The 21,874-nt window shown below is 38.4% G+C and overlaps 1 protein-coding gene across 2 annotated transcripts in view; it reads left to right on the forward strand.

Annotated features, from left to right (window-relative positions):
- Positions 1-21,874, forward strand: part of BMPR2 (bone morphogenetic protein receptor type 2) — a 105,990-nt gene that overhangs the window by 30,418 nt on the left and 53,698 nt on the right. For both annotated transcript variants that reach the window (XM_083865466.1, XM_083865467.1), the window contains exon 2: positions 21,569-21,742. In XM_083865466.1, coding sequence (XP_083721592.1) covers positions 21,569-21,742 — 174 coding nt within the window. The remainder of the gene's footprint in view (positions 1-21,568; positions 21,743-21,874) is intronic.

A 21,874-nucleotide genomic window follows, 5' to 3' on the forward strand; every position in this document is an offset into this window, starting at 1 on the left:
TCCTTGGCGTTAGTCAGACACAGTAGCTGTAACAGGACAGTCAAAGGTTTTCCCCTACTCTTGGTACTGCTATTGTTCTATACTCAAAATCAAATGAGAAGAAATGTGTTAAAGATGTAAACATCGTCACTTTAGAAAAATACAATCTCTTTTTCACATGTCCCATTCTTTGGAATCTGTAAACAATTAAAAAAAATTTAAATATATTTTCTTAAACTGTAAATTATTAAAATAATAATTTCAATAAGGCATCAAACTTTTTTTTGGCTAATATTAAAAGTATATTTTCTGTATCAGTTATGGTGAAAACTTCAGGTATTTTCTGAAATACTCAGTAACTGTTGTATGAGATCAAGAAAGGACACGTTCTGAGAAGTTCTACCTGACAGAAGGATTTTCAACTCTGATGCCAAGATTTTCCTTCTGTATTGAACCTATGATTTTGATCTGGATAAGATTTAAGGCTTTCTAAAGAACACTGTAGCTCTGAGCGGCACCAATATAAAAAGCTTTTCATTTAACTGCTCCCCTGCTGAATGTTTTGAACAACTAAGATGAAAAACTATGCCCTGAGATGTCTGTGCGAAGACAATCCAGAATAATTTAGTGTAGCTGAGCCATTGTAATGTGGATTGCTTTTAACAGTGGATTGGATGTGTGTGACATGGATGTATCTGGATCTCTCTTCTGTCTTTCTCTTTTACCCAGAAGTGCCCAAAAAGATTGCAGGGGGAGCAGGGGGAAGCATGAAAATGAGTTACAACCTGCTGCCAGCCAGGGCTGTCAGCTGTGAGAGGGACTGTTTGCCTGTGTTGCAAATTTAAAAAACAACTCTTTCCAGACTTCTCTTTAGAAATTACAGTCCCCTCATCAGTTTTATAGTTTATTTAGGAAGATGATGGCATTCTTAGCACAGCTGGAGAAACCTCCTCTACCTGAAGAAATAAATGGTGGCTTTTGTTGATGGTTGTACTGGCAAGGCTTATACAGTGCTGTTTTCTGTTTTGAGAACAGAACCTGATAATGAGTCAGAATATTCATAAAACTAACACATGGCCCCTCAGACTCCACAGGACTTGTGATTTCAGAAAAGCCCTTTGTGGAGATGCGGTAGACAGACTGTCATGCAATTTACTGTTTGGGACCTGTATGTATCATTTTGTAGACTAGGGAGTATGTCTTGAAGGTATTTGTTACTGTTTTTCAGACATTGGACTTACTTGAGCTTAAAGAAATGCTATTGAATGAGATAAATTGTAGTAAAGGAGACTGTATGCTGGTGAAACACGGCTGTTTGTACAGCTGCAGGTCAGTTAATAGAGACATAAAGAAGCAGGCCAGGATGGGGATCTGAATAGTCCTATATTGTCTGAAAACTTAGCAGGGTTGATTATGAAGGAGGGAAGCAGCCTGTTCCATACGGTGGTGTTAATCATTTTCTGGGAGCAGGGCAGTGCAAGGGGCAGTGCTGCTGAGTGGTTACAGTTAGCTTTAAACCAACGTTTGTTTTACAATGCAGATAAGTTGTATGAAAGAAAATGTGCTGCTTTTTTCTGTTCTTTTTTTTTTTCTCACAGGGATTTAGAATTACTGTAAGGATTCCACAAACTGATGTTAAGTCAGTGTAGTGGTTTTCTTCTGCTAGTAAATCTTATGTGTGTAGAGAGGAGTGTGCACTGAGTTCATACACAAGTATTGACATATAGTTGGTACTTGAGCTTAGAGGGAGTTGATTTACAATTCCTCATAAAACACTGGTTTAATGTTTAGGGGTGTAGCATGAGAGAGAGGAGGACCTACCAATGGCTATTACTTTCTGTAGATTTCTTTTTCAAGAAATGGCTGTTCTGCAAGTATTTAAAACAACACTGTCGAAAGCAAAAAATATTGGAAATATTGCTGACCAAGCAGAAAACTCAGATTTTCCCCCCTCAGTTGGAAAAGATAAGTTGATTTGAACATTTACTATGTTAATAGTACACAGGTATTGATAATAGTGTGTAAGAAAAGTGTAACTGACCACTGCAGCTTATTTGTTTGGTAATGGTAGAATGGGTGAAAAACAAACTTAAAAACCTCATAGAAGCATTTGGGTTTTTTCCCCCCAAGCTTGACAATGACATATTTTGACACAGATGTGAAAGATGTATCTATTTGCAAATTTAGAAGGCTGTAGCTTTCCTTGACATGGTCTGAATAATGCTGCATGTTCTTAGAGCCAAATTTTGAGATGTGGGAACTCTACAGCCATAGACCCTGCATGCCATCTTTGTGCTTAAAAGTAGTTGAGATAGTTAGAAGGAAGTAATTTCATTGAAGTTTTACCTTTTTCCCCAGAAAATATGCACAAGTGAAAGGTGATCTCCTTGAACTTACTTAGGTCACAAAAAAAAAGTTTTAAAGATTCTGAGTAATTACGAGCAGAACCATCTCTAGTTAAGGTTAAGCAGACAAGTATATGTGGTTTTTCTGTGCCTTGATAGAATGTCAGAAATGTGTAATCAAATTTGCATGTCTGGGTTTGCATTTAGTATCTAAAGCTATGTATGTAATTTAGAAAATATTTTCTGGTTAGATATTTGGATTAAGAATTTAGAGAACCATTTAAGAAATATTTTCAGTTGTTATTGCAGTTGATGGTAGTTTCTCTTCATTGCTTGCAGGTTAGATATTGATACTGCTCGAACTTTTTCTCAGACCTGAACTCCATACGTAAGATATTCATCAGAAATTGTAGACTCTCCCTCATTTATGATTTTAAAAATGAAAAGTTATTTTTGAAGAAAAAGAATTTAAGTTGCTACTTACACATTTGTCAAATGACAGTGGTAACTTAAATCTTTTTATTGTATTTCCCCCACTAGTGACTGTCAGATCCCTCACTGCAATAGATGGATTTTTTAGGGTCTCCAGTGAATTGGCAGCTGAGGTTGTTATGAATGTTATGCCCAGGGCTCTAGAAGAGAAGTATAGATATCTGCACAATATGAATTAATTTCATGACCTGTATTTTTCCCTCTATTATTTATTTTCCTTTCAGAAGGAGAATTCTTACTGTCCCCGTTTTCCTGCACTTGAGTTCTTTGAGAGGTGTGCCAAGGAAGCACAAATATTTGGTGTCTGCTAGGAAATGTTTTTTCTTCCACTCATAAGAACTGAGCCATCTGTCAGCTATAGCAGAAACTTGTGATAAGAACTACAGACAGTATTCTTTGATGTATTAACACTTGTTTTCATTTATGTGAACTGGAGGACAAAGGGCTGAATCTCCAGGGCATAACGACGTTACTGGTACACGACCATATTGCCATTTGAACATGGTGGCCTGCAAGCCCCTATAAATGCTGGCATCTGTGCCTGCCATTAGCAATGGTGAATTGTTCATCTTTCCAACACCACAGTCCTGCCCAGGGCCTTCATTTGGCATGCAATAAATATCAGAAGTTCACCTTGCAGCTGAGGGGTGTCTTCAAACTCAAAAAATGGATTAGACCAGAGCCTGGCAAATGTCTTGATAATTATTTTTCAGAATAAGATTCGAACCAGAGAATCTGTTAGAATTCCCATTTATTCCACATGGTTTTGGCAACAGGAATACAGTGGAGAACTGATGCATTCTGATGGTGTTCTGATTTTTACTTGAATATTATAATGGCAGTTATAGTTTGTACTGGCATCTGAAATGATATTTTGTTTTTTCTTGCTTGCATAACATTGAATTTCATGCAGAATGGTGGAACCAATGAACAAAATACATAATTGTCTGTTATTTACCCCTGGATGGCAGCTTAAAAAAGATAAGCCAGTGGTACCTTTACTCCAGTCTTCTGTCTTTCCCTAGAGGTAAAACAGCCCTGGATCTGTTTACAGTCTTCATAATACTTTAAAGAAACATATTATTGCTATTAGTCTTTTCTAAGATACTGATTCAAGGATACACAGCCTTTTCTGCGAATTGCACCCAGGTCGTTAGGCAGAATTGGTTTGCAGCAGATGTAATGAAATGTTACAAAATACTCTGGTTGCAGCATGGTGAGTCAAAGAGCTGGGCTACCAGAGAAATCTGTAAATGTGGAATTCTGGCTCTGCTGAAATATGTGGCAAAACTGCCTCTGACTTTAATGAGGTCAACCCTTGGGTTGTAAAGGGACTCAAATAAATACCTTGCATAACTCTTTTCTTGTTCTAGTGACATTTCCTGCAGGCATTTGGGTGTGGATATTGACTGCTTTATTTTATTTCAGAACTGTGAAAATAGGTGAATTTATCCAAGTCTGTGTGGTCTTTGCAAAAGCAACTTCTGTAGCAGATGTCCCTGCTAGTCTTTGGAGGCTTTGTAGGAAAGAGAGGCTCCTTAGAAAAGCAAGATAGACATGGCATTTTGTTCCATCTGGAATCTGAGTGTGTTGCATCAAGGAAGTTTCAAGAGCTGCAGTTGCTATAGTGATGCTTGCAGTGATGTTTTTCAATACTTACTTTCTTTGAACCCATATAAAAAGTAAAGCTTAAGAAAATAAAAATTGTCAGCCTCAGATTCATTTAGCTTTAAATGGTGTCTGGAGTGTAATCTTTTAAATCAATTTATGCGTGTCAAGAAAACTGTATGAAATGAAAAGAATGTCTGCTCTGTTCGTCCTACTGCCAACTGTAAGTTTTGGGTTTTAATAGATAAAATTCTTCATTCTTTTAAGATGCTGCTTGTGCCAGTGTAGGATTAATGTAAGTGTGTGCTTAAGCAGGTGATGAGGATGTGTGTGTGTTGATCCCATAGGATTCAGTTGTTTGAAATGCTTTAAAAACAGACGCTACTGTGAGGAGTGCATGGCTGAGCCTAGATTAAAACACAGCAAGACATTGCATGTGGCTCTTCTTCCGTTACCTCCCTGTTCCATTGCAACTGGTCTTGGTTGGGAAGCTGTTGGCTCTGTTGAGAAGGAGCAGAGACCTCTGCAGTGTTTCTCAGCTTCCACTCTGACATGGTATTTGCCTCTAACACTGCCATTTGGCACTTGTCCGGAACTCAACTTCAGTACAATTTAAGTAAAGTGTACCTGGTTACATGTGTATGCCGAAAAAGTTATGGAAGTGAGAAATGTGGACTAGATCTGATGATGGGAAAAGTTCTGGCCACACTGGGAGCACTGTGTTTGCCAGAGGTCCTCTGAGAGCTGCTGTGATGAGATTAAGTAGGAGGCACTTCTAAGTAACCTTCCCTTTGGCTGTAAAATCTCTTGTGCCTAATCTCTTGCGCACCTTTTCTTTCCATTGGAGTGGTTCTGGTGCCACTTGCCTCTACCCAGCATGCTTTCTTTGAACTCTGGAGAAATGAGTATCCATGAGGTCTTTGTTTTTCTATCAAATTTGATTGCAAATTGCAAGTGAACAATGTTTTATGATCAGTGGGAGAGGAGGGCAGAGTTTGTAAGAAAGAATTTCCCTTGTTTTAGCATCTGGTGTCTCTAGGTTATGGAGCTGACACAGAGTTAAGAAAGGGACTGCTTTTTGTGTGGGTAGGAACAAACCAGTGGTTAAATCCCCTCTGCTGTCATTGTTAGTGCAGTGCTGTGCCCATCCACTGGTGAATGCCTATCAGCCTCAGTTCCTGCCAGTCAGTGTGTGGGTTTGGCTGGCAGCCTCACCCAGGGTCACCAAGAGAATCTTCCACAGTAGCTGCTTGTGCCAGTCAATTTACCAGGGCCCACAGAGATCTCTGGAAAGTCCTCACCTTCCCTCCCTCAGATTGTGGAGTTACATGAGTTATCCCATAAAATGAGAGAACAGATTGCTTCTCCTGAATAGGGACTTTGATATGAACTTTGTGGTAACAGGCAACATAATAGTAACCGGGATGGATTTTATCTTTCTTATTTATTGTTTTTGATATGTATTTGGATGAAAGCCTGAGTTGGATCCTGTCTCAGTTTATTAAAAATCAGAATAAAGACACAGTGAAATGATTCAGGGCAAAAAAGAAGTGTGGAGGCCAGGTCACAGGCTGAAGAATGCCAAAGACAGTCACAATGGAGCCATGTGTCGTGTCAACTTAATGCTCTGTTAGTGTGGGGGTTTTGCTGATACTTCTTAAATGGTTTTAAAAAGAGGAACTAATTTCTTCATTGTGGATTTACGTTGTGGTGGAAAATAATATCTGCACAAGCTTGGATAAAATCAGGTGAGAGTGACGGTGACTTGGCAGCTGCTCACAGGAACTGTGCTGTATGTATAGAGTGACCTAGAAAAGGTGTCGTGGTGCTTAAGAGAGAAACTGGCAGCTGCTCTCAAGTGCACCAGGGGAGGAGCAGGCACAGAAATGATAAGCAGATTGAAAAAAAAATCAGTGGGGAACTGAATGTGGTGGGACTTTGAAAGGTAATATACAACGAGGTTAAACATCAAGGGGAGGAATAGCAAGAGAGAGAACCTCACTGCTTCAGGGGTGCAACGGGGAGGTGGAAAGGTACATAATAATCACTTCTGTGATGGTTTAAAAGCTACCTGGAACGTTATATGTCGTGGGACAGATTCTGCACTCGCTGTTTCAGTAGCTTTTTAAGTCCAAATACTACTAATCTAATGATGGTATTTTATGAGTAAGCTACTCAGTGTGTTCAGACATTGCTGAATTTCATTGTACTTACTTTGTGTTTTCAGTTACAAGTTAGCATTTTTGCAAAGCTTGAGAATTGTCATGTCCTGTTAACATTTTTCTGTAGTGTTGAAAATATCCTGAAACTTGATTTTCATGTACAGAAAAAACCAATTATTTTTGTTTAGAACTTTATTTACATTTCTCCTATGCTTCCTCATTTGGCTTTGTATTGAACCAAGAGACCTTCAGCTGAAGGGAATGGTGTTTTTCTGCTTATTAGGTAGAGAAAGCTCAGACATGACTGAATTAATTCCTCTTTTTTTGATCCATGGAATGCTCCTTTTCCTCTGTAACTGGTGGTCACTGGTTTATTGTCAGATGGTAACAATTGCACATTTCCTTTGTTGGATTTTCTTCATTTTCCTTTGCTATTACTCTACAAAGATGACCCAGCTTGGATTTTTGTCTTTGCGTTTTGTGTTCTGTTCTTCTCTTCACAGAGAAGAGACTTATTTATTTGCCAACATTTTCATTATTTTACTTTCAATTTAGTGTTGGTACCTGTGTTGTGCATCCTTATGGTCCAGTGTTCTCAGAGAGCACTTACAACACACTAATTAGAGGCAGGGGGCCAGGGGGAAAGGATTAATGAAGCTGAGCTTTAGCTCCTTTTATATTTCCTCTGTGAGATCTAACAGATTCTGTTGTTGGGATCTTCTTCATTTAATTCCTGTTAGTGTTTTCTGGTCCCTGAATAATAATACAGTGACTGGGTAACATTAAACCCCACATCAATCATAGTATATCCTGTTTTCTCATCCTCATTGTCTTCAATGATGTACAACTGTGATTTATAAAAAAAGGTGTAATGGAAAGTACAGCTTTTAAAAATAAAGAAGACACAGGCAGTGTAGATGAACTTGTGTTTAGACCTTCTGAGACATCTTTACTTGGATGAAAGGATAGGGAAGAGAGATTTTATGTATATAAGAGTGTAAGACTGAAAAAAGCTTGCAAACCTGAGAGGTTTACCTTTCAGTATTATGGGATAGAGACAGCAAGCAAGATCTCGAGAGTAACCATGTTGTAAACAAAGAAGCTGAGGATAAAACTGTGGTAAGCTGCTTTTCTTTAACTACTCTGCCTCATTCAGACAGAGCATTTAAAAACTCTGAGTGGCTGTTGTTTCATCTTATCTCCGACACAGAATGTTCAAAGACCTTTAAATCCCCAGAAGGTGAGGGAGAAAAGACAAACTAAAGAAGAAGCAAGTAGGAAGGAATAATCTATTTAATCTAAAAGCTTTCTGGAAGGCTGTGCTTTGAATAACTGGTGCATATTTATACTTCTGTAGTTCCCCCCAGGCAGTCTGTCCTCTTTTGACTGGCTGTGAAAATCTGACTTTGGCTTTCTCTTCTAAGATATAGAAGCCCTATCAATACTTAGATACTGTGATCAAGATGATCCTGTTTTTCTCCCTGTACAGGAATCTTAGAATTTAATATATAATTTCAAATTAAATAGACTAAAGTCAGTGTTAGTCAAAGTAAACCATATGCAGCAAGAAGAATGCCGTGTCCATACTTCTGATAGAGATACACAGCTCTACTCTGCTAACATTATTACTTTTTTTACCACCAACCTGAGGGACGAAGTAAGTTGGTTACTAGTGTCACCAGAAAACTAAAGACACTTCCTTTTTTTTTGTAAGCAATGCTGTAAACACATCAGTATCTTTTTAAATATGCTGAGTTCTGCTGCTTTCCTGTTTAGTAGAAGCTGTCTTCACTAAAAACAATACTTCTTTCTCATAGCCTTAGTGAGGGAAAAATATTTGGGCATAGCAAACTATTAAAGGACTATTTAATATCAAGGACAGTTTTTTATTGAGGGCTCTTGGAAGTTTCTCTTTCACAGTTTTTTCTACACATGAACTGAAAAGATACTTGAAAACATTTTGAAGATAACCCTGCAACTTCCAACTTGTTCCATTTTTTCTCTTTCCGTGATTTTATTCTAGCATGTATAAGGTAGTAAGGTCTCATGATAAGATGAATTTTGGTATTGGTTTAGTTTTTAGTGAGATTGGAGGAGAAGTCTGAAAAGTCAAATCTCTACTGCATGGCATCCTTAGCTCTGAATGGTAGTGTTTAGTAAGCCTCCCGTTCTTTATTTTATCAGGTGTTACTGTAAATGTAGTTTATAACAAGATTTTCTAAAACCTCATGCAATTCCAAATACATCAGTTCCCTTTTTATGTCTAATAAATAAAATAACGAGTTATTATCACGTTATCCTTCTATACCCTTCTTTCTGGCAACAATGGAGTATTCCTGAAAGCACTTTCCAAGTAAGCTAGCTGTCTACAGTCTATGATAATCAGCTGTAATGGCACATAGGCAGCTGGTTTGCTAATCCTTTGATTGCAGTCTTAGTTTGTCTCAGAGATTCTGAAAACCTGTCTGATCCTGTAAATGTGTTTAGTGAATATTGTAGAATAAATTATATCTTGCCTTAAGACTCTAAAACACATATTCAGGTTATGAGTTGTGTATTTTCTGGGTTTTTCCCTTTTTTGATACCTGTGTTTATGTTTAAAGGGAAAAAATGAAAGACATGTCTGTCCTAAAACTGCTTAGCAAAATACTGAGCTTAAATTCATTTAACACTGAAGGGATTTGTATTTTAATCACCAGAAATTGTCCTTATCTGGCTTATCACCCTGTCAAGTAATTCAAGCTCAGATCAGGATCTCTTATTTACAGGGAGATTGCAAATAAGTTTTCCTTTATACAAATCTGTTAAAAAGAATAGAAAACCTGCTTTGTAGGTACATATGGATTATTTAAAATATGCAGTAATCTGTGCAACCATATATTTTTTTATTAAAAAACATAAATAATGTGTGTGCAAGCATGAGGTTTTTTTAATGTTACACTTTAATTTTCATAAATTAGAGCCAGTTTGCTAGGAAATAAGTACATGAGGTAATAAACCTGATCCAAATTTGTTTAAAGATGCTATTTAAATGTTTGTTGCAAGTTTTATTGCTTTCTAATGTTTCTAGTTCAAATTAAAGAGAAAAATTTATCAGTTCACAGAATCATAGGATTGTTCAGGTTGGAAAAGGCCTCTAAGATTAATGAGCCTAAGCATCAACCCAGCACCTCTGTGTTCACTACTGAACTATGTCCCCAGTCATAAGTGAAAATGTTCTCAGTACAGGCTAATGAAGTATTTGATCACAGTTTTGTTTCAAAAGACACCAAGTCAACTAAGTAATAGTTGTTCAAGGTTCTTGTAATAAATGTATATAACACTTTGTGGTGTCGAAAGACTAAAGTCTTTAAAAGTGAAAACAGAGGAAACCACCTCTTTACTGGTAAATTCTGTCATTGTAAAGCCTCTATGCTGTTGTGGTTTTTTCAGTTGTCATAATGAGATTTGGGGTTGTTCCTTCCTTACTAGTCCCAAATGCCAAGATGCTGTTTGTGCTTATTTCCTGCCCTTTAAGTAGGTCTGAATTGGAAAAAGTTCAAACTCTTCTGGACTGAAATGCTGATCTTGTCTGTGATAGAGAGCTGCAGTGTGTGTGGGGCAGCCCCCACACAGTCTGGCTCTGTGCTCACCCCTACAGCAGCTGGTGGGTGGATTAGGCTGGCTTGAGACCTGAAGAACCTGATGTTTTCTGCTCACACTTCTGCTGAGTCTTATGAGATGTTTTAACCTGTGCTACCTGAAGTATATGTATAGGGTGAGGAGTTCAGATGGTCTTTTGAGCATAGCTCTAGCCATCATTCTCAGGTGTGCAATGCAAAATGTTAAGCATTGATGTTGATCACAGTCTTTTCCTTGAGTGTCTATTTTAGGAGTGCCCTTTTGCATGTTTCCTGTCACTAGCATCAACAATGATAATTAAAAACAATCTTCTTGTGTTTAATTTTTGTTGTTGTTGTTTCCTTGTCTCCCCAGAAGTTTGTTTCCTTGGTGTGATGTACTTCAGTATGTGAAAGCCAGTCCTTGAAACAAGGGTATTCAGTAACCTGGGCTTGTCTGCATGTACCAACCATGCCCTTTTTAACTGCATAAGTTTAGAAATCAAAAGTTAGTGAAGAGCTTGTCTTGACTAGACACTGATTTTTTTCTGACTATACAAAGTCTGTAAAACTTTGCCTATATCACCTTCTTAGCCAGCAAAGTTGGTTTTAGTACAACAAAAATTTAAATGGAAAAGAATAAATGCATAAAGAAAATTTATGAGTTGATTTTAAATACTTCAGTGCTGTGCCCATAAATTTCTAACAATTTAAGCACTGTAACATCAAGAAATATATGAACAGCGACCTCTGTTCAATGGGCTGATAACCTTGAATCTAACAGAAGCAAAAGTCAATATTTTCTGGTTTTGACCAGTTCAACAAACACCATAAATACCTTTAGCTGACAGTTCTTTCCATTCCTGCTCTAAGTTAAGGAACACAAAGTAGGAGCGTTTGAAGTAAGTTCCTGTAGCAGCCCACAATCTCTTACAGGTCTTTGATAATCTGCCCTCTGCACGAGCTGGCGTTCACCTTGCGCTGCCTGTGCTGAGGTGCCTGGGGAGCTCTCATGCTGACCATGTTCTTGGCTCAACATAACAATGGTTTGTGGGCTATTCTGTGGCACGCTAATAAATGTCTTGAAGAAAAAGGCTTGAGACGTTTTTGAACTTAAACATGTGTTCTGTGAGGAGTTCTGGAAAGGTGAGAAGCCTCAAACCCTTGTGAAGCATCTCAGGGTAGAAGCTCGTTTCTGCCTTTTGCTGTTCTTGTCATTTTCTTCAGGCTTTAAGATTTCAAAGCCAAATAGATTATGCTTCTGTCTGAGGACAGAATATTACTGATGATTCCAGAGCTTAATTTCCTTGTAGATTCAGGTTGAAGAATGTTTGCCAGTTTTTGAATGTTTCAGTATATTCACAGTAGTGTAAGCGTCCTGAAAATGTTTATAGGAAAAATTGTTGTAATATGCTGGAAGATACAGGCTGTATGGGTTCTATCTCTTCCCAGATTTAAGGTACTGAAAAGTTCTCCAGAAAGTGTTTCAGTAATACCTGCAGTAGAAATGGCATCCCTGCTAGGTAGAAAAGTGACTACATTACACGTGTTAGGGGATTACCAAGTAGCAGATCTTTTTCAGAGAATGTAAAGAAGAGTCTGAAATAAGCAATTTTGCTGTGGGAAGTCTGTTATATCTGAGTTTGGGGGGTAAATACCACATCATTAGTTTGCTTTACTTTACTTTCGCTGCAGAGTTTCCTGTGTTATTCCATGCAGATACTTTACTTTGACAGCCCAGATAAACAAAAGCCAGACGCTCATACCCAGAAAAAAATCCCTGAACTCCAGTCTAGGGCAAAGATAAAGAATTCAGGCTTTTTCAGTTCCATGAATAGACACTGGCCACTGGAAAAGATTATGTGTGACTAAGGCTGTGGTGATTTCTGTTCTGACCTAATTGCTAAACAGTAACATGAACTTACTTATTTTTTTCTTTCAATGGAGACAGAGTCATTTAGGAAGTGAAAAAATATATTTAAAAAATATTGGGAAAATGCTAGACTTGTTTAAATCTTATCGTTTAGTCACTCTTTCAGATTAAGTAGACTGGTATTTTTCTAGGAGACCTTGCGAAGATGCATGTCTAAAATCCTGCTGAGTCAGTGAAGGCCAGCTACTCTCTTCCCTGTGCTTTTCTAGAAATCTGGGTTTAAACAACCTTTAGTGTGTGTAATTGGAGTAATTCTTGAATAAAGTGGGAGGGTTTACTTAAAGCTGACTTGCAAAATACTTTCCATTGAAATTTTTTTCGCTCTGTGTTGTGAGTCTGTGAGTAAATTGTCTCTGAGGTGATTCAACTATGTGTAAAGACTGGAATTCCTGTTTGCTCATGGAGTAAAATAAGCAAAAATCATTTCGTCTTGAGACAAGAAGGCAGTGCAAACCAGTCAATGTGATTTGAAGCCACAAGGGTGCTTTTTGCCATGTGAATCCTCACAGAAAATCATCATCTTCAACTTTATTAATTTCATGGAAGTTCTAAGATTTTTTAAAAATAACAAAAGCATTTGAAGTTGAGGATAATTTTTTTATGCTTTGTCCTCCACTAATGTATTTAGATGAGTAGATTAGATTCTCCCTTAAGTGAGTGTTAAACATATTCTGTGATTTGACATTTTTATGGTATTTAATGGTTTCATCACATTTTATACTACTCTGCATCTACTTTTGAGTATTGGAGCTTAACACGGTTTTCAGAAGACTTTGAATGTGCTTGGACCCTTGTGTTTCCATATTGGATGCACTGACTGGATTTGCTTTAATATTAAATGACAAAGTTTTTAGAAATGGCTCTAAGTTGAAGTTTGATGAAAAAGATGAGTATTTTAAAGCTTAATGAAGTGAATGCTAAAATGCCATGACATTTTACTGTTTTTACAACACCAAGAAACCTCCTGCACTCTCTTGCTATAAAGCCTTTAATTGTTTCTTAAGTGCCAAGTTGTGTGATAAAATGTCCTCAGTCTTGTGTAATCACTGAACTAAGATACTGTGACAGGTTTTTTAACATACCAGAGGGGTTTTTTCACAGCTAGCATGTTGTTTAGGAATTCCATATTGGTCAGATTGATAACCTTTTCCCACTACCTTTTTGGTATGTGCCTTTTGTTTTAATTCTGTCTTGTTAAAAATCAGTGGGAGTTTAGCAGAGGGGGAAAAAGATGGAAGAGAGAAACCTGCTGAACTAGACAGACTTTTACAATGAAAACAAATGTCCAAAGTGTGTACCTGCTGAACACAGCTATACAACAATGTTAAGGAAAACTCTGAGTCACTGTGAGAAGTAGATTCTTTTTTTTTGTTTAGTTGTATGCATTGTGGAGGGGATAATTTAAGGTGGAGGAAGCTCTGATTAGTGGCCCAAGTAGTCAAAGGTCAACTTGCTATGGCTGTAGTTGAGACTTCAGGACACTTGGGTTTAATTCTGCAGTTTGTCCTTCTCTGACCCTGGCTGAGTCAATATCCTCATTACAGATTCAGCTTGAATCTCTTCCCATATCAGCTGAAAAATGCTCAGCCTCTTGATGTAAAGCTGTATTAACTGTTCAAATTCATTTGATATTCTTTGATTTGACCCCAAACACAGGTGTTGCTAGCTTTCTTACCACCATATCTTGCGCTCTTCACTAGATGGATAAAATTTTGCATCTGTGGTAATGTCTGGTTTACATGAAGTTTGCACAACAAGCTGGTCTGGTGGTCCTCAGAAACATTTAGAAAGTTGCAGAAATAAGTCAGTGACATGGTTTATTGGCAATAAACTCAGGTATTTTTTCATAAAATCTGGCAGCGTTTGGGAGCTACATAATTTGTCAGCTGCTAGCAATAAATCTCTGCCATCCTGGTTCTTTGCTGCGTGGCTTCTCTTGCATAAGCTGAGTTCTTCTAAGGCAACACTTCCTTTGAGAGTAAATTTGGGTAAAAGGAGAACAAGGCCTTCAGTACAGAGTTTGAGTTGACAATTTACTTTTTGGCCTCTCCATACATCACTATTTCCATTAATTCCAATTAGTGACATTCCTGGTATGGCAGATGCGTCTGCTCAGAGGTATATAATACTAATGTAAGGCAGCAGGGGGGTACATGTTGGTAGCCAGGAGCCAGTGAGGTTGTGGCAGGATGGTCAGCTGGTCCCAGAGGAAGCCATGGACTATGTACCACAGCGATGTGAGACAGCAGTGCCTGAGTGGAAAGCAGAATGTGAACCTTTTGCACAGCATGACTCAATAACAGCTGCCACATGGTCTGGCTCTGTTGCACTTAGTGCTAGCAGACCACTGTTTCTTCAGAATGAAGCTGCAACACCAAGATACCCAAGGGCTGCTAAAGAACACTCAACAGGAAAAAGCTCCACTGATCAGCCTTGATCAAACCACAACACTGTGTTAGAAAGCAAAAAAATAAAACGTATTTCAAATTTGCCTGCTTGCTCGAAGGCTGGATTGAGAAGGAAAGACCACGTATATCCATGTACAGAAAAAAGACACTTGAATTTTCTAGTCTGTTTTGAGGCCAAAGGACCTTGTAGTGAACATAAGTTATTTTGTCATCTGCATGTGCAGCCAATCACTTTGAAATGGGTATCAGTGCTAGCATTTGTTGTAGTTCTGGCACTAGTTCTCAATCAAAGCCTGGCTCTGTGTAATTGCCAGCATTTGAAACTGTGATGTTAGTCAGCAAAAGCAGACAAAACCAAAATAATTTTCATCAATGAAAGCTAAGGACATGCAGCACTGTGAACAGATTATTCCAGATTTTAACATCCAGTATAAACTGTAAAGGATTTATTGTCAAAATATATTTTACATTATATCTTGAGGTACATCAGGTACATTTAAAGTCCTGTAACATAGTTAATGATTATGATGGTTTTTATTTCCCCTCTTTTTCTTAGGAGGAGAGGAAAATATGTAAATTTACCACAGATGTAAATTTCTGAAGCATTTTTTACTTTCCTGCCTCTTTCCTAGAAGTTCTGCTGTATTCTCTTGTGCAAATTTCCATTATTTCATCTACACATCTTTAAAATATTAGTCCAGTGGTTGTGTTTGGGAGCCCATCTGGAGGACTTTGGATATGGGAGTTTGTTGTAAAGCTTTAGGCTGTGCAGCCTGCCTGACCAAACATTCCCTGGCTTTGTGTTGTGCTGTGCTGCTCCTGACCTCCTGCTCAGAAAGTGTCCAGCCCATTTCAGGTTGGTTTAGACCTTCATGTCCTCATGCCTAATCCTTAGGCAGACAATTCATTTGTTTTTCTGACCAGTCAATGCAGAGCCCTCCTGTTCAGTTGATCAAACATACTACAAAACAGAATACTGGAAGTATAAATAACGTGGAAGATTACCAGTAGTTTAGCTTTATTCCCTCCCACTCTAAGTTAGTATTGAGGGTGGTCTGTCTGAAGAAGCATGACTTCCTTCAAAAGACATCTGCTTAGGATATATTTTAATATAAGTGGATACACATTTAGAACATTTAGAAATATTTGTAATTAAAGCCTCTGAGGAGAAAAAGATAAAAAAAGCAACATTAGAGTTTTTACTAAGTGATGATTTCTTCAAGATTCTGTTTCTCTGTACATCACACCAGAATTCAGCTATCAGTATTTGAAAAGATACACTCAGAGGATCTTCCTGATACATACCTTCCTTATAATAGCATGTGTCTTCATAATGCAAGCTATCTCATAACCCTGTCTCGAGGGCAATGATGTTTCTCCCTATTGTGTAAATAAAAGAGCTCCACAGAAAGCTGACAGGGCCAAAATAAAACAGGTTTTGTGTCTATGGCTGTTCTGATGAAAATCTCACTAATTGAAAGGGCAAGTTACAGAAAAAATGTCAAATCTTAGGAAACAAATCTGTTGCAGCCTACTGAGATTCCCAGTTGAAAGTGTGGTGGCCTGTATTTAAAGAAATCCCATTACAGGCAAACAAATGCTCAGAAACCTTTTTTTTTTTTTCGCCTTTTTTTAAGTTGTCACGTATATGGACTTAAAGGCAGTTGATGTAATTACCAACATGGTGCCCCTGTGTGTGGTCTGTGATGCCAGCAGGTCTGTTCTTGTAGATTGCGTGCAGGTTTGTCTTCAGTCAGACTGTTCTCACGTTCTTTTACTTGTGACTATTGAGTCACAAAATGTTTTGCCTGGCATTAATCATAGAGTGGCATGTGTTTTATTTATTTGTCTTTATTCCCAATGGTTAGACTGTGGAGTAGCATTCGAGTAACATTTGAGTCTTTCTGTTCGTTTCCCCTTCACTTTGCACTTGACGTGAATTCTATGTACTGCATTGAATAGATGCAGGTCAGGAAGCATCAGTTAAGTACTAATGGAAGTGACTTCCGATGCTATTAGTGAAAACATGACTCATGTTCTAAGGATTTGCAGTTGGATTCCTGTAACTTTTGGTATTTCTCTTTCATTGTTTTCAGTAGTTGTTTTCCTAGAACATGCAGTGATCATGAAAGAATTGCTATATTAAAACCAGCAGCGGCGTGTTCATTTGTTTAAACTCATCCTAGTATGGATGAATTGTGTGTTAGTCCTGTGCACCATTTCCGACATGGTAGATGCATTTGTAATTTTCTTCTGATCTTTGCTGTTCAGAAACATCTTTAGTGGGGGAAGAAAGGCAAATACTCAAATAGTAAACATCTCAGGGTGTTTTTGTAGTGAACAGACAGAATTCACTTATCAGTGTGAATCAGTTCTCAGTTTCTGAGCAGGTGGAAATAACATCATGATTACAGGGAGAAAATATTGAAAAAAACCTATATAGCAGTTTTTTCTATGATAACGTTCAGATCTTTTTTTGTTGACAGTAGAACTGACTAATTCTAAGACAGTAAATCACATAAAAACCTGAGCAGTATGCCAGAAGAAAATTCTTGAAGCCCTGGTCCTCTTTCTCAGGGCTGTGTAGTGGTATGGGGATGAACTCTATGCCTCCGGAACACTGTGACAGTATGTATGAGCCACAGGATGGACTTGGGAAACAATTGGCAATTCCCAGTTCCTTTGTGATTCCAGGAAAGTCATTTATTGTAGGCTATGTACCCATTCTCCTCCTGGAATATGACAACAGGTTTTTTCACAGTCTGATTCGGGTGAAGTCTGTTACAAGTGCGTGCGGTGATCAGACTCACCGGTAGTGGCAGCCAAGCAGGAAAGCTGAGAACATTTAGTGTTTCTTAGATGACTGCCTGGAGAACCCATATTCAATTCAAATACCACTTATGTTTGTTTCTGAGGCTGTATATAAAAGTGCATTTTTGTATACGTAGAGGTGTAAAATGGGCTGGAGAGCAGCAAAACTCATTTTGAGGTTTGATTTTTTTTCTGGTTTATGATAGGGAATTGAAGAGCTTGCTGTGCTCTTGTTGGTTTTTCCCTTGGTTGAACTTCTGGGAATGGTGCCTTCCCCTCTTGTCTTTGTTAGAAATCTCTGCAGGATGAGAGAACAGAAGCTTGAATTCATTTTATTATTTCTGTTGAATTATTTTGACATAGTTTGTCTGGTATGCAAATACAAGAGGAATGGAAAATTGACGTTTCATTATAAGTTCTTCATAATTTGTTGTTTTAAGTTTTATTTTTTGTCCTCTTCAGTGTCAGCCTATCTGTTGAGCAAATTTTTTGGTGGTGTATGACAGGCATTCAGTTGCCATTTATTTATTTCAAAATCTCTCGTGAAATTTCATTAAAGGGTTAATTAGTAAAGATCTGAATGTCTGATGAGTTCTATGTGATGAACAAACAGAGCTTACTACGAAATTTGCCTTATAAAGGTAAATTCAGAATTTTAAAGGATGACTTCAGCCATGTCCTGTGTGTCCTCTGAAACCTATGCTGCCACTTACTTTGGTGCTAGGTCTTGGTTGTATTTGTATGCTGGGACATTTCATGTCTGGGCAGATACACTGCATGGCTTGATCTGTAAATGGCTTCTTCATTTTGCTGATTTGAGGATACACTGCTGGTGCATCTTGGGTCTGTGAAATCTGTAAGGAAAAGAGCACTGTACAGTGAACTGCTCATGGCCCCCTAATATCTGCACACGTCTGCAGGGACTTTGCCCTTCGTGTTTCTGACAGGTAGCAAGTGAACTGGATGTATCAAATAGAGCAGTTCAGGAGCCTCAGTCTTCAAAGGATAAGTTATTTATTTTAATTGCTCTTGTTTAATGAAGATCTTAACATTAAGGTATTTCCTTGGGTCTGTTTGGATCTATTTGAACTGAAGACAAACAAGAGAATCCAGTAGTTCTAGTCCTACCCTACCATCTCACCTGCCTTGGAGACAAAAAAGAGCAAGTAGCCCAGCTGAGAAATAATTTTTGCATCTTGTTTGCTGCACATTGAGTACTCAGAGACATGCGTGAATTGCAGAATGGTTGAGGTTTTGGGGGTCATCTTGTCCAACTCCTTGCTGAGGCAGGGTAACCAAGAGCTGCTGGGAGCATATCTAGATGGTTTTTGAATATCTCCAAGCATGGAGAGGCAGCTTTGGAATTGTTTCCAGCTAAGCTGCTACAGAGGGGGTGTTAGTGGCTGCCCTCAAACATTGCAGGTGCACAGCTGCCAAGGGACAGGGAGATGTGTTTCAGCTCTGAATGCACTCTGCAAACCTGGTGGTTCCCATGGTGACTGAAAACTGCCAAACAACGTCATCCATGTGGAACATGTGGAAATCCAAATGAGCAACGTTTTACCTTGACGAGTGTTTCTGTTGAAATAGGTCAGCTTATGAAGAGGGACCCCAGCACTTTTGTGTGATTTTTGTACTAGTATTTTGTAGTACTTTTTTTGGGCAGGGTTAAGGCATACAAGCATACTCACCTAGGGTAGAGGCTGCTTTCAAGACCTGACCCAGAAGTATTCCAGTACTAAAAGTTTTTGAATCTGACTAGTTTCCAGTGCCAGGAAGAAAGAAATCCCAGAGCAGGAATGTAGTGAAATCATGAGCAGTAACTGCAGCAGCTCATCTATTGTGTTGTTCTGCAAGATGGTTTCTGTACATCCGAATGCCCTACCCAATTTTCTTCGGCACTTCAGCTTCAACAATGAGCATACAGAGGCCACAGAGAAAAATAAAGTAGCTTTTGTTCCATGTCCCCTGTTCTCCAGATGTTCTGTGCCATCAGGGAAGGGCCAGGGGTCAGCAGAGTATTGCAATGGGTACTGCTCCCACAGGGGCTGTGCTTCTCCAAGTTATTATCGAAGCAGGAATGTGCAGTGATCAGCATGAAAACTCTAGTTGTTGGATGAGTAACCTTTATTTTTTGTTGGAAAAGTTTCCCACTGAGATCATCTGACATTAAATTGTGTCAAGTTAACTCGTGTTTTTATTACTTTGCAAGAAAATTGATAGACATTCAGGTTGCTATCTCTGTGTTGTATTTTCCCATGCTTGCCCCATCCTCCCCTCTGCAGGTATTCTTATAGGGCAATGCAGTCTTTTTAAATCAGAAAAACCTTTGGTAGTTACTTTGTTTTTTTCTATAGTATATGTATGGTTGGACAGCATCTAGAATGACTCTTAATAGCTTCTCTTTTTTTGAGTATTTTCTCACATTTGTACCTCTCAACCTTGATCCTAGAAGTTTTATAGAAAGACTGAGAGACCTGAAAAGTAAGCAATTAAAACTGTCTCAGTCAATGAAGCACAGACATGATACATGTTATTATTCTTTTTCTGCATCCAAGGCAAACTCAAAAGGTTTTGGTTTGTTTTGGTCTTTTTTCTTCTTCTGTTAGTTATGGGTTCAAAGGTGGGGTTTTTTTTGTTTGTTTGTTTTTAACATATTGAGGTATTATCGAAGTGCACTTTCCTGGAATTACTTTTCTTTTTAAATAAGGAAACGGATTTGTGTGGCTGTTTCATAAATTCTGTTCTTTTAAATTAATTTTTCACAAAGGCAAGTTATGAAAGGGCTTATCTTGCAGCAATTTGAGCATTTTGTAAACAGCCAGATCTTGGATGGCCTTAGCCCCACTCAGCTTTCATATGCAACAGGTTTTAAAACCTTCCTACTGTCCCTCAGAGCAGATATGTCCTATTTCACAAGGCTGTATACTTCCGCGCCATTATGTCTTGAAAATTGTAATTCTGTGACAGTTTTTTCTTCTTTGAATTTTCCAAAAGTTAGTCAGATCCAGTTCCCTTACGGCAGTGGGGTCCTGTCCTTTTATACGCTGTTTCTTGGCCAGCCCCATGTCACGGAGCAGAGAATGCAGGACAGATGCTTCACGCCTGGCATACTCAGCTGTTCTGAGAATAAAACTACAGCGTGCAACTGGCAAGTTCTGCTGGAGGCAGCCTGTGCTGGCTGTTAATGTGTGACCTTTTTGTACTCAGTAACTTGACTAACTCTGCTCAGAGTGATTTAAAAAAATTGGATATGAAATTTAGGTGACTGACTTTCTGAATATCAAGTAAGTCACTGCTTCATAACAAATGTATTTATCACTGCAGAACTGCAGTACCAGATGTGAAGTGTTAGCACTGACCAGAGTTCAGAGAGGTGGGTGAGCAGCATAGACTGCCAGCCATGTTCTTGGAGTGTGTGGGGCTGCAAGTGATTGAATTACACTGGTTTAAGAAGTTCCTTCCCCTCAGCTGAGAATTTTAGCCCCAGTGAGCTGACATGCAGCTCAACTGATCACACACACTCTACCAGACCAGTAGAAAAATCAGCCAAGTTGGGCTATTTTGTTTGCTGCTGCCACAGAATAAATGGGGAAGCACTGACAGAATGCTGGCCTGAAAAGTGCAGCAATTTATGGTTGTCTCAGCATAAAAGAATTACAAATTTTGACTCCCAATAAACAGTAAAATGAATAGTAACAGCCTTAGAAGTGAGATACGTGTATCCAAGTCTCTTGGTTTTTCTTAGCCAATCACCCACACTGGTGACAGAGTGAAGCAGTGTTTTTGCACTAAGTCTGCCTTGCTGAAGCATGGCTTCTTTGGGGCCAGTGCTGAAGAGTGATCAAAGAAATAAACTATCTGTGAGGAGATATTTTATACAGTACCTTTAATAATTCACAATTACATATGCTATAATTTTACTTTAAGTTCAAAATCCGGTTTTCCCAAAAGACCAGTCGACTTCATCTTGCATCTTTTTGCTGCCAATGCTTTGATGGGAGTTAAAGAACTGGATGAAGACTAGTTGTTGAAATATGCAGTACAAATTCTTACTGTGATTGGATGTTTGCTGAGCTATACTTCTGAATAGTATCTAAATGCCTTGTAGTTACACATCTAGCTTTTTTTGAATGCATCTTTTCAGAAGACCTCAATCATCTTTTTATTAAAGTTAATATTTTATGCATAGAATCACTGACAAAAGTTATTTTTCTCTCTTTGTCTAAAGCTACACAGAGTGAGGAGCGGCTGTGTGCATTTAAAGACCCCTATCAGCAGGACCATGGAATCAGTGAGAGCCGAATCTCCCAGGAGAACGGCACAATTTTGTGCCTGAAAGGCAGTACCTGCTATGGACTTTGGGAAAAAACACGAGAAGGAGACATACATCTTGTCAAACAAGGTATGTAACAGTTCAGGTTTACTGCAGTAGTTTTGTTACTTATTTCACTTCTTTGTGATCTGGCTGATACAAAGATACACAGCTGCAAATCTAGGCTTCTTGTACATTTTTGGAAAGCCTAATTTTAAACTT

This window comes from Zosterops lateralis (genome assembly GCF_965231275.1).
Source record: "Zosterops lateralis genome assembly, chromosome: 7".
Classification (NCBI taxonomy): domain Eukaryota; kingdom Metazoa; phylum Chordata; class Aves; order Passeriformes; family Zosteropidae; genus Zosterops; species Zosterops lateralis.